The sequence below is a fragment of the Cryphonectria parasitica genome (genome assembly GCF_011745365.1).
Source record: "Cryphonectria parasitica EP155 unplaced genomic scaffold M406scaffold_11, whole genome shotgun sequence".
Lineage (NCBI taxonomy): Eukaryota > Fungi > Ascomycota > Sordariomycetes > Diaporthales > Cryphonectriaceae > Cryphonectria > Cryphonectria parasitica.
Window position 1 is genome coordinate 319,727 of NW_024468919.1, and position 16,651 is coordinate 336,377.

At 56.3% G+C, this 16,651-nt stretch overlaps 3 protein-coding genes across 3 annotated transcripts; 2 read left to right on the forward strand and 1 right to left on the reverse strand.

The window, feature by feature from the left end:
- Positions 1-152: 152 nt before the first annotated feature.
- M406DRAFT_353936 (uncharacterized protein) lies at positions 153-3,656 on the forward strand (the record flags this gene model as incomplete). Its single annotated transcript, XM_040922796.1, has 2 exons — positions 153-172; positions 269-3,656. 2 exons carry the CDS (start codon positions 153-155, stop codon positions 3,654-3,656), a joined length of 3,408 nt encoding a protein of 1,135 aa, XP_040770926.1.
- Positions 3,657-13,302: 9,646 nt separating this feature from the next.
- M406DRAFT_100122 (family 43 glycoside hydrolase) lies at positions 13,303-14,358 on the forward strand (the record flags this gene model as incomplete). Its single annotated transcript, XM_040914896.1, has 2 exons — positions 13,303-13,725; positions 13,777-14,358. The coding sequence occupies 2 exons, from the start codon at positions 13,303-13,305 to the stop codon at positions 14,356-14,358; spliced, it is 1,005 nt and encodes a 334-aa protein (XP_040770927.1).
- A 270-nt stretch (positions 14,359-14,628) lies between these two features.
- M406DRAFT_242678 (uncharacterized protein) lies at positions 14,629-15,478 on the reverse strand (the record flags this gene model as incomplete). The annotated part of the gene is made up of 4 exons (XM_040916182.1): positions 14,629-14,683; positions 14,720-14,977; positions 15,014-15,194; positions 15,355-15,478. Coding segments are annotated over 4 exons (618 nt in total), but the record flags the coding sequence as incomplete, so codon positions are not given.
- Between the last annotated feature and the right edge of the window lie 1,173 nt (positions 15,479-16,651).

The window sequence follows — 16,651 nt, forward strand, 5'->3', positions numbered from 1 at the left end:
CAAGCCGGGTCCACAGTCCTCCCAATGGAGGTATGATAGCCTAACGGACGATACACCTTGCCCGCACGTTCAGCGATCTTTTTTTCCCCCGATCCTCGCACACGCAGGTCGTCTTCACCAGGACGCGCACAGCTCACAGCGGTCTGCCCGACATGGAAGGCCGCTCGCCAGCGTAAGTTCAAAGGCTTGCACACGACAGCATGGTTTCAACACAACTTTCTTCCCAGACAAACCTCCAAAACTCTAATCGCTCGTCGCACTACTACAGGACTCCGGTTAGCCCCTACACCCTCGCCAACGAGCGATTTAAGACCAACCTCAACCGGAACAAGACGCGGAAATGGGTCGAGGCCAAGAAGATTGACTATGGCGGCGATGACTGGGGAGCCGAGGATGAAGGTGACGAGGACGAAGACGAAGAAGAAGAAGAAGAAGAAGAAGAAGAAGCACAACAAGGAGGAGGAGGAGGAGGAGGAGGATACGGCGCTGGCGACAGTGGAAGCCCTACAGAAGCAAACCCGCCTATGGCTCTGGCGCAACATCCCACGCGCCCCGGTAGGCTGGCGGGCCTGCGCTCGATCGGACAACAGGACAGCGGGAACTCGACGTCTCGCTCCGGATCCGGCGGGTCAGCACGCAGTCTCAGGCCCAGCGAGAGGGTAGCCATGGAGAGGCAGGGCTCCTCATCAGGAGGAGCATTAGGGGGACAAACACAAGGACACAGGATCGTGACGGGCCCGCCTTCGTTGCACATCCACACAGGTGTCCAGTCACAGCGACCCGTTCAGCAGGTCGAGTCCGCACTGTCGACGTCGACATCGCCCTACTCTGCGAATGTAGCTCAACCTCATTACCCCCCACGAAAGAGCAGCATGGCCAGTCGGGAAAGGCCTAATTTGACTGTCGACTCCAGTATGCACCCGCCCCGAACTTCCTCGCGGTCCGTGTCACCAGCCAGCGGATCGTTGGCCGCACCACCTGCACCGCCCAAGATGCCAAGGCCGTCCGAGGTAGAAAAGAGCGAGGAACAGCAGGCCAAGGAAGGAGACTACGAGCACGAGCCAAACGTTTCTACAGTGCAGTCGAGTCTTGTCCAGACCGGCGGCGGTGTCAAAGGTAATGGAGAAGAAGGTACTGACGGCAGCCAGCGTTCACAACCTTTGGCAGCTGTCGCGGAGAGGAAGAGCGAGTATGATCTGGATCGAGCAGTATCTCAACAACCCGACGCGCCTTCACAGCCCACAATGAGTAGTGCCCCTGCAGAACCAGTACAATCTTCACTGCTGCCAGCACTGTCGCAACCGTCCACCATGGACGAGACAGTACCACAGGAGCCCCGAAAGAGGTTCTCGACCAGCCCCAAACTGCCAGACCTCAATCGCCTGTCCGGTTTTGGAAGCGACTTCTTCTCCAGCGGCGGAGGTTTCATGAGCGACACAACTTCGAGCAGGCCACAGCAACTACCACCCTCTGCTGCTGCTGCTGCTGCTGCTGCACCGTCTGCTGTCCAAGAAGAACAACAAGAGATCCAAGAACCTAGACAGCCCAGGCCGTTCCGACCGTCAATACCTGGCGGCTGGGTCAGCGAGACGACTTCGATCCCCAGTGAGATGCCCACACCGTTCCGTGAGCAGGAGAACAAATCTATTGGCAGTGGTCTGGCCTTGCACGCCGGTCAAGACAGGTCAACATCTTCTGGCAACAATAGCGAGCGGACAGAAGATGCCTCCCTCAAACCTGCGCCCTTGCGAACACCAACGCCGCGAAGTGTGAGCCCCACCAAGAGCGATGCTGGTAGTAGAGGAGGGCCCAGCAGATCCAGCCACCATGCATCGGCAGCACCAGCGTCTGCTATGCTTCCTCCTCCTTCATCTCTGCAGAACACGTCAAGTCCGCTGGCAAATGTAGAAGACCCTACCAAGACTACTGGCAACACCGATGAAGGCCACACACCCGATGACGACGGGGCCGAGATTCGCAATTCGTCAGAGGCGGCGGCAGCGGTAGTATCAACAGCGCCTGACGATGCGCCTGCACCCCTACAACCACGGAGACGACCATCAACAGAACAAATATCCGCTGCTGTGGAGAGACCCCATCCCATGAGCAGGGTAGACACAATGGCCAGCACTGCGGACTCTTCACCACTCAAGGAGAGCGACGTCCTCCGCGATGAGATTATGCGCAGCCTCAGCCCAGTCCGTTCGTCTCACTCAAATCTGAACACATTTCAGGACGAGAGTGCCGCACGCGAGAGCGCCTATCTCAATGATGTGTATGGCGACTACTGGACAGCAGCGGCGGATGATACGACCAAGGATGAGCATGACCACAATGGCAATAACCCTCCTGAGGAGCAGGCTAAGGTTCTAGGGCGTCTGGGCGTGAACGCGGACAAGGACAAGGTGGAGCCCATCCCTTCTACTACGTCCGAGTCTGCTATGCCACCGCTTGCTGCCAACGAGCCAGAGGCCCCGCCCAGGCCTGATGTGGCTCGGGACCGTTTCTCATGGGAAGCAGCTGGTGAAGAAGGAGGCGATCCCAGCCCACCACTACCGACTGTGAATCCTCATCATCCCCTCCCGGAACTCCCCAAAGAGGAGGAGCCTACTGGTTCACCTTCAGCCGCCCCGCCCCAGCTGAGTCCTGTCGACTCAGGCGGCCCCATGTCTCCTCTCATCTCTCTGCCAGTGTTGAACTTTGGACGCGATGGGGACCATAAGGATCATGATGAGCACGACCATGATGGTGGGAAGGAGGTTGTAGAAAACGGACCCTCCAGGGACGAACAGAGGCCGCCATACCAAGTGACCTCAGACAGTGATGTGCCACAATCGCCAGTCTCCCCTTCGGGCAAAGAGGTCCTCACAGCAGAACCCACAAACAACCGTGGGAGCATGTTTTTCTCGGGAAGCGAAGAAAAGATTACCGTCATATCACCCACATCTCCGTGGTCCCCAACGTCCGACGTCGAGAATGCAGCAGTACACCAGCAGCCCCGGCATGCCGACTCGCTCACGTCCGAGACAACACCCAATGACATACCTCTACCGCGCAGCCCGTCGCCTGCTCGAGAGGGTGGCAGTGGGGATGATGCTCACCAGCCATCGTCTTCACCGCAGCAGCAGCAGCAGCAGCAGCAGCAGCAGCACATCGCAAGCCTCCGGCAGATCATGTCCCTGCCCACATCCCCAGAGCGCGTATACAAGATGCTCGAGGCCCGGTCGGACCTTGCGTCTACACCCTCTGGTCTCATGGACTGGCTCGCCCAGATCCTCGCCACCCCAGAGCACGCCCACGGGGGCCCTTCTTTCCAGTACGCACCCGCGGGCGACGACGTGGCCATCCTTGCCAACAGCAGGCCCAGGCCCAGCGGCGCCCCTGGTGTCGGAGGGGCTGGTTCCACAGCAGCCGGAGGAGGAGCAGCAGATGCAGGTACGGGCCAGCAGCATGCGCATGGTGGACCGGTGCACCTGGGGTCCAGCGGGGGCGGAAGCGTGCGGATTCCGGGGGCGAGCGCGGCCCAGCTGCAGCTAGGGCACCTGATGCACGGGCAGGCCGGCACCAAGGGCAAGGAGCTGCTGCAGAGTGCCGGCAAGATGGGCAAGGGGTTGCTAAGTAAAGGGAAGAATAAGCTGAGGGAGAGGAAGGGATGAAAGAAAAGAGAACAGGAAGGGGGGTGGGAGGGTGTGTTGTTTTTCTTCTTCTTCTTCTCAGAACATATTTACATTTAGTATTTTTTTTTTGGTGTGGTTTTTTGGGGTTCCTTTGGCTCTTTTTTCTTCTTATGAACCAGGTGGTGCAGGTGGGAGGAACGCTGCAATCTCTCTACATGACCAGGCTCTATTGTGTTTTTCCCCCTTCTCTTTCTTTTCATTTTCCTTCTCTTGATAGTATTGGCATGGTGCAGTGGGTGGTGGGTGGAATGACCATCGGAGGCATATTGAATGAGGCTGGAGGAGTTTTATGACATGCAGGTCCGTGTTCGTAGTCCACCCGTAGGAGAAGAGACGTTTCTCACTCTTGGGGTCACGACATGGAATGCGCAATTACAATTACTCATAGTGAGAGTATTGTCTATCGTTCGTAGAGACGACCGTCCATTTAGTAGCTGAGAAAGAGGGCGTGCATTTGCAGGCAGTATCTCAAAGCTCCCCCCCCCCCCTAACCCGTGCCACCCCGACCTGGCCTGAACTAGCCTCGGCCGTTTTTTATGCTACTGTACCTTCTCCGCACTACTGCACATGTACTTGTACTCCATAGTTGTGTGGCAGGTTACTTGAACAGCTGAACAACGAAATAGGGAGAGGGGATGAGACAAAAGGAGGGACCCGGCGGGATGGGGCCGGTTCAGCCCTGTAGCGTCTGACTGTAACCGTTTGTGGTTCTTTTCGTTGGTAGTAGTCAAGCATAAGAGAGAGAGAGAGAGATTAGAGGCCCCATATCGAAATCCCCCCAATTGTCCTTTCAACGGGGGGTTTGTGGCTTGGCGCAGCCGTTTTGTGGTTTTTAATTTTTTGTTATTAAATTTTTGTCCAACGCTGAAGGGGGTTGGTTTGTTGGGTTCTGGCTGGGGAGTCCCCGGTTATTTGAGATTTATTTTTATCCCATGATTTATCCTTTTTCTTTAGGCGAGTGTTAATGTTGTTGAAGCCAAGATGTTCTAGGTGGATAAGTACTTGCTTAATCTTGTTGATAGGAAATAATGGGGCGAGAGAGAGAACAGTTCTTGCTGGGGGGGAGGTTGGTAGTTTGAGCCCCTGTCATTGTGTACCTGCTGTGGGCTGACTGACTGGCTTGGGGCTGAAAAATACAATTTGGTGCTATGCTCTGTGCTGTAACTTGGGGCTCTGCTGTAAGCCATGTTACTGTCCCCAGTACCGCCCGCCCTTTCCCTTGTTTTGTACTTGCTCATCGTCAGGTCACAAATCTAGGCAACCCTCATGGTGTCTCCTTCCTACTTGAGATCAATCAACACTAAATTTTGTACGTATCGAAATCTACATGTACATAATCTTTTTTCCTTCCTTTCTCTCTGTCGTTTTTATCTCTTATTTTGCGTCTCTCTCTCTCTCTCGTTTCCTCCGTCTACACATCTGCAGCTACCCAGCGTCTCGGAGCCACACATGCATAATATTGTGGCACACATACTACGAACAAGAAGGAAAAGGCTGAGCTGGCGTTACATTCGCTAAAGGACGCGCACCCGCAAATGCCGGCGAATCCTTCGGAAAGCGGTTCTCTTTTCTATCCTCAAGCACCCCACGAGGCCGAGCAACGCATGCATGTGGTCGAGCCAGGGCCCCCTCTTGACACTCCCCACCCAGCTGAACAGCTCAGGAAAATTGCCACGATCCTTCGGGCGCGTGAGGAGAAAAGAAAACCAGAGGCACGCAAGACCAAGCAGCTGTCAGTTCTGTCAGTCCTGTCCTCCACCCTTTCTAGACGCCCTCCTCATCCTGGCACGACACGTTTCGAGCTGCCGTTCATTCATCCTTCGTGCCCTATGCGAACTTGCCCGTCGTTGATCAGCTTGTCCGAACAAGATACTTTGTCATTGTCGGCGGGAGCAGTAGCATCATCTCCCCCCCCCCCCCTCCCCTTCTTCTTCTTCTTCTTTTCTCTTCCCCCACCTTTATTCAGCCTCTTGATTTACTTGTACAGATACAATACCACCTACCTTGACGAGGGGTCCAGGTCCAGGTCCAGATCCAGGTCCAGGTCCAGATCCAGGTCCAGCTTTGGTTCGTCGAGCACTGCAAGGCTATACTGTTATCGTACGGTTATTGATTTATTACTACAGTACCTGGCAGGCAGCAGGCCACTTGCTCTATATCACCCATTTCCATTCTCACCACACCTCTTTTGGCCACAGAGTTGCACCCGAATCTGCAGCCTGGAAACTTTCTTGTTCTCTCACTCACACTCTCACGCATAATCTTCCCATTTGCTGTTGGTTGTTGGCGGTTGGGTCTCCAATCTAACCAACCCCCCCCTCTTCTTCATCTCTCCTCTCTCTCTCTCTCTCTCTCTTCCTCCCTTGCTTATTCGGCTGGAGGTCCCGTGACACAGGCCGATGCTGGCCACTCTCTCTGTCTCTCTGGCTGCCCTATCTGCTCTATCTTTTCTCCCTCGAGTGGTTTAGTTTCTTGTCGCTTCTTCTTAGCCTCAGACACGACCATGTCGTCCACCTACAACCAACCGCCACAACGTCAACCTTCCTTTATTGGTCTCCCTCCCATTAGTCCCGGGCCCAACTTTGGTTCGGCCTTGGGTGTCGTCTCACCCGGCGATCTCGACCTCGACTTCAGCGTGGATGGTGATCGCGACCGTCAGCAGCCTCCGCCTTCTTCTTCTTCTTCTTTGCCACGCCACGTGCCGTCGCCATCACATTCCTGGGTACCTACCACCACCCCTCCCACCGCTGCAGTTGGCTCCTTTGATCTCAACTCATCCAATTCGAGCCATCCTCAACATCATCGTCGCGTCGGTTCAAACACCTCCGGCACGTCCGCTGCCCGGTCCTCGCCGCCCAACATGATGATGATGATGAACAACAGCAACGGCGGCGGCGACGGCGGCGGCAACAACTACTCAACCCAACCAGGCTCATCCTCCTTTGCCGTCCAGCCATCCCAAATGCAGCAGATGCAGATGCAACACCAGCACCAGCACCAGCGCCAGCAGTCCATAGGCCACCAGCAGCAGCCTTACCAAAATGGGAGCTCCCAGTATCCTCAATCTCAATCTCCTCCTGTCCAGAATGGCCAGCCTGGGATAAACAGCAGTCATCACTATCAACAACTACCACAGCAACAACAGCAGCAACAGTATGGAGGGGTTTACCCCTCAGGAGGACCATCACCGGGTATGCCGTCGCCCAGTCTCATGTCCAATGGCACTTTCGCCCCGCCCCCGGGCTGGAAGGAAGAACAGTCTCACCTGCAACAACCTCTCTCCCCGCGTAGACACCAACACTCACCCAGCATCTCATCCCTGAGACAGCAGCAGCAGCAGCAGCAGCAACAACAATATGGGCAATCACTTGAAATCGACAAGGAGACTGGAGCTGCCCTTTCCACCCGCTCCGTCTCACCACCGACCCACTCTCCTGCAGATGCACGTCGTCCTGACATCCACCGACCCTCTGGCCCTCCTCCCTCCATGGGCGGCGAGTCTTCCTCGCAGGGTCTGTACGGGAACATGAGTGGGAATGGGTATGCGCCTCCCAACCCGCCCTTTGCCCAGCAGGGTGGCGCTGCCCTGGGCCGCGTCTCCACCAACGGCAGCGGCAGCCAGAGCGGATACAGCCAGCATCAGCAGCCCGAGAGTAAGCGCAACTCGGGCATGTTCTCCAGCATCCGCAGCAGGATAGGCGCCACCACCACCACCACCACTGGGGGAGCCGGAGGGGGAGCAGCTGTGAACGGGGACGGTGTTTCCGAGGCGAGTGTGCCCATCGAGGACCAGGCGAGAAAGGGACCCTCCAACCTGTTTGGCCTCCGCGGTGTCGCTACCGCCAACGAAGGCCGCTCGAGCTACGATGCGCCTGGATTTGAAGACCGTTCGGGCTCAGAGAAGAAGCGCAACTTCTTCTCACGACCATCTGGCAGCCCTGCTCCGGGTTTCATGACGACGTCGGCCTCGGAGCACAATCTGTCACGCCCTTCCACGATGGAGGGCGTACCAGGCCCACCGCCCATCGTCGGGTTCGGGCCAGGAGGACCCAAGAAGCGCTTCTCCAAGTTCACCGGCATATTGAACCGTGATAAGCAACCAGAGACCCAGCTCTCCCAACCGCAGGGACATAACTTTGCCCAGGGCCCCATGGGAAGGCCCTCTTTGACAGGGCAGCGACCGTTCCCTGGGGCCATGATGAACAGCGACCCGCAGATGGGCGCATTCGGTCGTCAGCGGAGTGCAACGGTCGAGTCAAGGCCCAGCGTGGCAGATCACGGCCGCAGTGCGTCAGCACAAGGGTTTATGTCACCACCTCCGGCTCTAGGGGGATCGTCATTTGCTGAGGAAGACCGCGGCAGAAAGGTCACGCCAGGGAATTTTATTTCCAACATCTTCGGAAAGCGTTCAGAGTCTAAGACGAGGGAGCAGCAGCAACAGGATCACCAGCAGCAGCACCAGCAGCAGTTCCCCTCATCGCCGCCCGGACTGGGCCAGCCGCAGGGTATGATGCACCAGCAGGGACAAACACCACCAAGACCTGGAAACCCTGGCCATTTCCCATCTTTCCTGGCGCATTCGCTGGGCATGCCAGGTCAGCCTCCTGTCCTCCCACCACAGGGTCAATATGCGGGTCTGGCACACCAGGTTCAACAACAGCAGGCCCAGCAGCAGCAGCAGCAGCAGCAACAACAACAACAACAACAACAACAACAACAATACACCCCTCCCCAGCCTTCCTCTTCTACCCCTACGGCCGTGCCGACAGGCCAGCACCTGAATCACAACCACCACCTTCATCATCTGCAGGGCAATGGATCCTCTCCTGGTGTATCGCCCGTCACACAGTCTGGGAGTCCCTTCACCACGCAACCTTCAGGAGGCATGGTGAACAGTAGCAATCTTGCGCCCAGGTCAGAGCCACCCACGCAGCAGCAGCATCTTCTTCAACAAAACCAGCAACAACAACAACAACAACCCTTGCCAGTGCCACTGCGGGCCTCCGTCCAGATCCCACAGTCTCCCATAGGCATGGTCCAGATTGCAACGGCCATCCCTATCCGCCAGGTGGAACGATCTCCCAACTCCAACCCAAACTCTCCTGGCATCTCGGGACACAATTCGCCCGCGAGTGAGACGGGAAGAGGGAGGTCCACGTCTGTCGTCAACCAAATCGAGGTCGGAGGGCCCAGGAGGCCGGTTCTCGACGCGCATGGTCGAATCCGCTCTGGGTCCAGCTCCATCTCCCAGCAGCAGCAGCAGCAGCAGCAGCAACAACAACAACAACAAAATCATCCCGTGCACATCGCATCTCTTCAGGCACCGGTACGAAAACCAGTCAACCACTCCTCTTCCACGTCCACTTCACCTCCGAACAGTGCTCATACAGGCCTACAGGACACATCCTCGTCGATCGACATAGAAGAGCACCCGAGCAGCGTGGGCCAGAGCAGCCAGGACTCTCCCCACGCCAGGAGGGTATCCCAGAACCCGTCTGCCATGAGCCAGAGCCAGAGCGCCTCCCAGCTGACCCCATCTACCTCCCCCGCCCTCAGCCAGGAGCAGCCCAACATGCCTCCAAGTGTACCTCCCAAGAACCACGAGGATCGGCAGGGAGGAGCAGCAGCGGACGGAGAAGGAGCAGGAGGGTATCGGAGCATGGCTGATGACCAACAATACCACCAGCAGCAGCAGCACCAGCAGCACTACCCAAATCAGGGCCACCCTGCACTGGTCGCCCAACAAGCCTCCGTATACAGGCCTTCAGCACCACAGATGACCGCTACTGCTGCTTCTGTTCAGCCATCCGTGCAGTATCCAGCGGGATGGGGGGCCGTGGCGCGAGGTCTGCCCCCACCAGCGCAGAATGGTCCTCCCGAACAGCCGAGACTCAGCCAGGAGCCATCAGGCCCCTCCTCGGCCTCCTCCCCTTACGTCATGCAGGGCCGCCCTCCCTACGAGACCACCATCACGGCCACGCCATCTCAAGAGGGGGGTGCCGACAAGGAGGGCAGCAGCGCCTTTGCCAGGATGCTCAAGACGAGCAAGACTTTCGTGCAGGACAAAACGTCCTCGTCCTCCTTTTCCAATAATAACGACAACACGAGGCCCAAGGGTGAAAAGGAGAGCAGAAGTGCCAAGATATTGGGAGCTTTTACCAAGAAGTCCAAGCAGCAGCAGCAGCAGCAGCAGCAGCAGCAAAACGTCGTGAGCCCGTCACCGCCAGGTGGTCCTCAGTATGGCCCCAAGTACCCCGCGTCCTTCACCACGACCATGACAACAACGACAACCACGCAGTCCCATCCTCCTTCATCAATTATACGGCAGCAGACACAGCAGCCCATGGTGCCAGAGCCACAGATCGTGACACAGGGTCTGCAGCAGATGCCATCCAAGGCGCAGCAGCTCCTGGGCCAGCCCCCAAACTCCATGTACCAGGCTCCTCCGGGCCAGTCACCGCCTAAAGCCCGCCCGGATAACGAGAGGACCAACTCCCAGCCGTACTTAAACTACCAGGACGAGAGGCAGACGCCTGACAAAACGCCACCGCCTCTGAACCCCGATCAGATCCAGCAGCGCGTGCACGCCCAGCCGCCCCAGCAGCCTCCTTCGCAGACTTCCACTGCTGCCACTACCACCGCCCAGCCGTCCTCGCAGGCCTCTTATCAAGGCACTCAGCCGCCTTCTGGACGGCCTTCGATCAGCTCAATCACCTCATCCAGTCACGGTCCACAGGCAACGCTGCCACAGCAACCACAACAGCAGCAGAGATTTGCACAACAGGTACATCACCCGATGGCCAACATTTCGCAGGCATCTGCCAGAGCGAGGAACTTGAAACAGCAAATCTCTTCTGCTGCTTCCGCCGCCACCGAACCCCGTTACGATCAGGTGCCTATTCCCCAAGGCTATGCTGCTGTGTATGGAGGCCAGTCCATGAACGTTCCTTCGCCAGCGGTGGTCCCACAGCAGTACGCTCAGCCATTCCCAGGGATGCCGGGCATGCCCCCCTACCAGACTCACCCACAGCAACAGTGGGCGCAGCACCCTGCCATGATGCCGGGGATGATACAGGGCCAGATGCCTCCTCCTTCTCACATGATCCAAGGACCGTACCAACAGTATCCTCCTCAGATGCAGCTACAGCAGGGGACGCCACAGCCGATGATGACGGCGCCATACCCGTCGCCTCAGCAGTATATGCCAGGGCAGAATACCACCCCTCCGCCACAGATGCAAGGACAATTGCCCCCACAGCAAGGCGTGCAAATGATGATGCCGGCGATGCTGCTGCAGCAGCAGCAGCAACAACAACAACAACAACAACAACAGCCCAACTGGCAAGATCCTGCCAAAGCCCCCATCCCCGGGCACGTTCAGCAGGTTTCATCGCCTCCTCCTTTTCCTCAGCAGGAGCAGCAGCAAACGCCTATGTCTTCAGAAGCTATACAGGCCACGCCAGCAAGCGATATACCTTCAAGCATGCAGGCTAATCAACAACAATTCTCTGTCATGTCTGATGCCGTGCATGCTCATCCGCCACAGGAGAATGGTGAACAGCATCAGATCCACCAGCCAGCGCCTATCAAGCCGCAGCTGAGCCCGGCAGCACCCAACCACCAGGCAGCACACCCGAGCGCATTTATGACAACAACCAGCGCCACGCCCGAGCAGAGCCAACTCCAGCCTCCTGCACAAGGCGCCAGAGGTGGTGGCGGTGACCTCATGCCCCAGCGGCAGATCAGTGCGGCCAGCCAGGTCTCATCCCTGACCACCGAGGCCGCCACAAGCAAGGGATCTCCGGCAGCTGACCCGCAGAGGGTTCAGGTCGTTCGCCCAGCCGCCACCCAGTCGCCAGCCGCCGTCCCAGAGGAACAAGAGTCCCAGAGCCCTGTGCTCCAGAGGGTGACACTCCGGGATGAGCCCCTGCCACGCAAGGTAGACACGCCGGTGACTGCCACGCCTGCCGAAAACGACGACATCTACGGTGCCACCCCGAGACAGTCTGCGAAGCTGTCCTCGCCCGTGATGACAACCACCTTGACAGAGCAGAAGCCTGCCGAGCACGTCATATTCTCTGGGCCATCGCAGGAGTCCACGTCCGAGCCCGACTCAAAGTTTGCAGGCATGCCGACAACGAACAAGGCTGTCGTGGCCGAACCCAGCAGACCAGAAGACAAGGTCCAGCCGTCGTCGCCTCCTCAGCCGCAGCCTCAGCCGCAGCAGCAGGAGGATCTCACGATCGAAGTGCCGCCCGTGCTCGCCAACCAGCAGCAGCAGCAACTAGAACAGCCCAATGCCTCCCCCGAGTCAGCCGCATCCTCGATCTCTCCAGCGCCTATCATCACATCAAAGTCGCCGCTGGCCGAGGACGAGCCGCCTTCGCCCACCGACTCTGAGCTGCACCAGACCGACGAGGGGGCCAAGGACGGAGAAGATGCTGCGGCGCTCGACGGGGCGGATGCGGCCGGCGCCACTGTGACCATCAACGGCAAGCCGGTACAGAGCTCGGCAGAGATCTTTGAGGAGCACAAACGCAGGCAGCTCATCCGGGACATGGAGGAGAAGATCGCCCTGATGCCGACCGAGGACGAGATGCTGGAGCCACCCAAGAAGAAGAACGAGGATATACCAATGATGAGCGCCACGAGCTATCCTGGTCAGGAGTGGAACCCTTATGGCGAGGGCTTTGAGGATGATGATGAATAAGGAGCTGGATGCTAGTGTGGCCAGTCTTTCTTCCCTTGCTTTTTCATTTTCTCTTCTTGTCACAGGAGATTTTTTTCAAACTATCTAGAATGTTTTATTTTGTATGGACTTAATCTCTGAGGTCTTGTTCAGACCAATTTTGGGGCGTTAAGTAGAGAATTACTGGGATCTCTTGTCCAGCATGCGAGCTGTGCTCATATTCTTACTTGCATTTACAAACCACGCTTTCTCAATTGTTCCAAACAAGGTTGTGTTCAGACTTACAGCGTCAACCAGGCCTTGAGCAGTGGTGCTTCCATGTATTTGGTCTTATTTTGTCTTGAGCTAATCAGCAGAGGCTCTCAAGCCTGTGCGTATCTGAAGACAAGAATCAAATCCTATCTGCCTTCTCTATTTGCTAGATGACCAGCTAGCTGGCTGGCCATTTCTTGCTTCTTTCTGTAGTGTGCACCCTGAATTCACCCCCCGAGACCAATGTGCTCCAGATCCAGTCTCTCTGCCATCAGAGATGGGATCTGCCAATACAGAATTAAACTACGGGCTCAGTATAAGCATCAGTGTGTATATGAATCGTCGCCTTCCTTGACCTTCGGCCGGGCGGGATAGAAAGCACCGGCTAAATCGGGATAAATTCGCCACTTATCCCGGGCATTTCATTGCGAATCAGCCTCAAATGAAAGGGAATATCCAAGGCCCCCACCGAGCACAGAACTGCATATAAGGTTGATCAACAAGCAGTCCGGCTGGACTTCTCATTGATGCTTTTGCTTGGCTTGGCTGGAGACCGAGGTTGCGATAATTGTTGAACTAAATAAATCCAAGAGCCCTTGTCAAGCAACATCCAGCAGCATTCTCAACCCGGATCTCCAACCTTTCTTCGCAAGTCAAACTCTCGCCTACTTTTCTCGACATAAGATGCCTCCACTGATCACCCATATTTACACAGCCGATCCCTCGGCCCACGTCTTCAATGGCAAGATCTACATCTACCCATCCCACGACCGCGAGACAGACATCCAGTTTAACGACAATGGCGACCAGTACGACATGAACGACTACCACGTCTTCAGCCTCGACTCACTGGAAACGGACAATCATGAGGTCACAGACCACGGCATCGCGCTCAAGGCAGAGGATGTCCCGTGGGTGAGCAAGCAGCTCTGGGCGCCCGACGCAGCCTACTGTGCCGCCACGGGCGAGTACGTTCTCTTCTTCCCTGCGCGGGACAAGAAGGGCATCTTTCGTATTGGGATCGCTACGTCGGATAAGCCTGAGGGGCCCTTCCGGCCCGAGGAGAACTATATCCCCGGCTCGTACAGCATTGACCCGGCCGTGCTGGTGGATGACGATGGCGATGACGCCAACGACGACGGCAGCACCGGAGCGCAGGAGAGCAAACCCCCATCGGCCTACCTGTACTTTGGCGGGCTGTGGGGCGGCCAGCTGCAGTGCTACCAAAAGGGCAACGACACGTTCGACGAGGCCTGGACGGGCGCGCAGGAGCCCTCGGGCCCAGGAGCCGCAGCCATGGGCCCGCGCGTGGCCAAGCTGAGCAGCGACTTCAGGACCCTAACAGCCCCCGCGCAGGAGGCCCAGATCCTCGACCCAGCGACGGGCCAGCCCATCGCGGCCGACGACCACGCGCGGCGGTTCTTCGAGGCGGCGTGGTGTCATAAGCGGCGGGGGCGGTATTACTTTAGCTACAGCACCGGGGACACGCATTTCCTTGCGTATGCGATTGGGGACAGCCCCTTGGGGCCGTTTACGTATGCGGGGCGGATTCTGGAGCCTGTGCTGGGGTGGACGACGCATCATTCCGTGGTGGAGTTCCCGGCTGGGAGTGATCGGTGGTGGCTTTTCTATCATGACTGTGAGCTGAGTGGGGGCGTGGACCATCTTCGGAGTGTGAAGGTGAAGGAGATTTTTTACGATGGGGAGGGCAGGATTGTGAGTGAGAAGGCTGTGGTTTGAGATGAGTGGATAGGGACATGTAGATAGATGATTGAATATCGTGCATATGCCTTTGGGACAAATATCTTTACATTGTTGTTATCACTCTTGTCGAGTCTCCCTTCTTGCTCTGGAAATACAGTTTTTTGTATGTTCTTCTTTTCCGTCTTGACAATTAATGCTTTTTGGGAAGAAGATCGAGAGATAGCTTTACAATACGACGATATTGTATGGAGATGGACAACGGTCTATTTTCGAAAGTGCATCCAGCCTCCAAATGGTATCACAACGTCAATAGTCCTGTATGCCAGTCTCTCCCAGCAGTAACCTCTCCCTCTTCGGCCGTCTCTGTCGCCCTACCACCTCAGCCTCACCATCCAACCCCTCACCATCCTCGTCCTCCTCGCTATCATCTGCCCACGCCGGCTCTTCCTCATCAAAATACGCCTCCTCCCGATCCCTATCCTCCATCGAATCCAGCTCGTCATCCCCGTCGACCCCGTCATAGTCAAACTCCTCGTCCCCGCCCGCGACGAACCTCTCCCGCAGAAACTCCTCCCAAGCCGCGCGGCCCTCCTCCCTGCTCGCCGGCTTCTCGGCAAGAGCCGAGTCGATGTCGAAGTTGCTGGTCCCAGCGGCTCTTGCACTTGGACTTGGGTCTTGGCGTGATGACGACCCGTTCGATGGTGCGCGAGGGACCACGTCGCCCGTGTACGATGAGGCGACCCTTTCGAGGCGCGCTTCGCCGCGCAGCAGGGAGGACTCGAGCGTCTTGCCCCAGCCCTTGGTGCGGCCTTCGGCTTCACGCTCTGCGGGGGTTTGAAAGTGCCGCATGAGTTTGTCGTAGAGGTCTGGATCTGTTTATTCTCATCAGCACCTCAGAAAGTGGCCATCCCAAGCACAGATTATGAAGAAGTGTTTGATTCAGGTGAATTCAAGAAAGTCGCAGAAGGGCGCGCAAGAGAGGGAGGGGGGGGGGTTTTGGTCTGTTCCTCATAGGGAGAGGTCTTGCCTTACCTGCGAACTCGTGCTCAGAGTTGGAAAAGTATCTTGGATTCTGCACCAGGTACTCTCGTCGCCTGTTCTGGACTCGGATCTTGGCAACTTGTGCTGGTGACTTGGGCGGCCTCGGTCGTGGCCTTGAGAAAGAACGGGGTGTGGCTGGGGCCGATTCTGAGATGGCTAGATGTTCCATTATCGCTATGAAAGATCACTCTGTTGATGGATGATTGATGAAAGCTGGCACTTGAGGGGGTTGGGCGTGCGCTTAAGGTAGGCCTGGCGTGGCGAAATGTGCTGAGGCGATCTCGAAAATGGGAGTCTGGGCCTGGGGAGTACTCAAAAGACAAGTAGGCGCCGTGCTGAGCTGAGCTGATAAATGAATACAATTGCTCTCTGTGTGTTATGGCAACTAGAAGAACAAAAGATATGAGATCGTCCAGCAGAAATGAGTTGCCGTGAGAATGAAAAACAAGAGGTGAAAACGGGCCTGACGTTGAAGCTTTTGCTGCCAGTCTAAAATGAGACTGCTGACGGAGCCGTTGCGGGGGACTCAAAGACACAGCGGCCCGACCCGCTGGTGGTGCAGTGGGACCGCCAAAGGGAGAAACAAGCACATTGATCGTTGGTGTTAAAGTCGGTGCGAAATCGATTCCATGACAGGGCTCAGAGTTCCAATGCTACCCTGCTGTAGATGTGTTCTTGTTGAATTCTTGATAGCAGAAAGCACTGCAAAATAGGGCAGTAACACGATCGAAGTACACACAGTAGATGAAGCAACTAGAAGAAGACATCAGGGTAAGGAAAGGCTAAGGCTGGCTATCGAAGGGGAAAAAATGCTAGTTTTCGCACGCATTTCGCCTGAGTAAGTAAGCACTTGGGCAGATAAGGTACAAGAAGAATGTGTCTTGTTGAATCCTAATATTTTCATCAAGCATATTGGCTTCAATTGTTGCTTCAGTATGACAGGAGCTTCAGTCCCACCCACATGCCCCCCCCCCCCCTCTCTCTCTCTCTCTCATTTCTCTCTCTCTATAGAAATGAAAAATAATATATAAATAAAATAAAAATAAGAGAAAAACGAAGTAAGAAGGAGGAGGAAGAAGAGGAAGAGGAAGAGGAAGGAGAGGAAGAGGAAGAAGAGGAAGAGGAAGAAGAGGAAGAGGAAGAAGGCGAAAGCACGCAAAAGAAAAATTCCATAATTGTCACAATGAAAAGCGTTTTGAGGCTGTATAAGTACTTGGGCAAAGATGCTTTAGTAGCTTAAGCGGCCCTTTTCGCTCTATCTACATTATGATTTGCTTCAGGCGTGCGA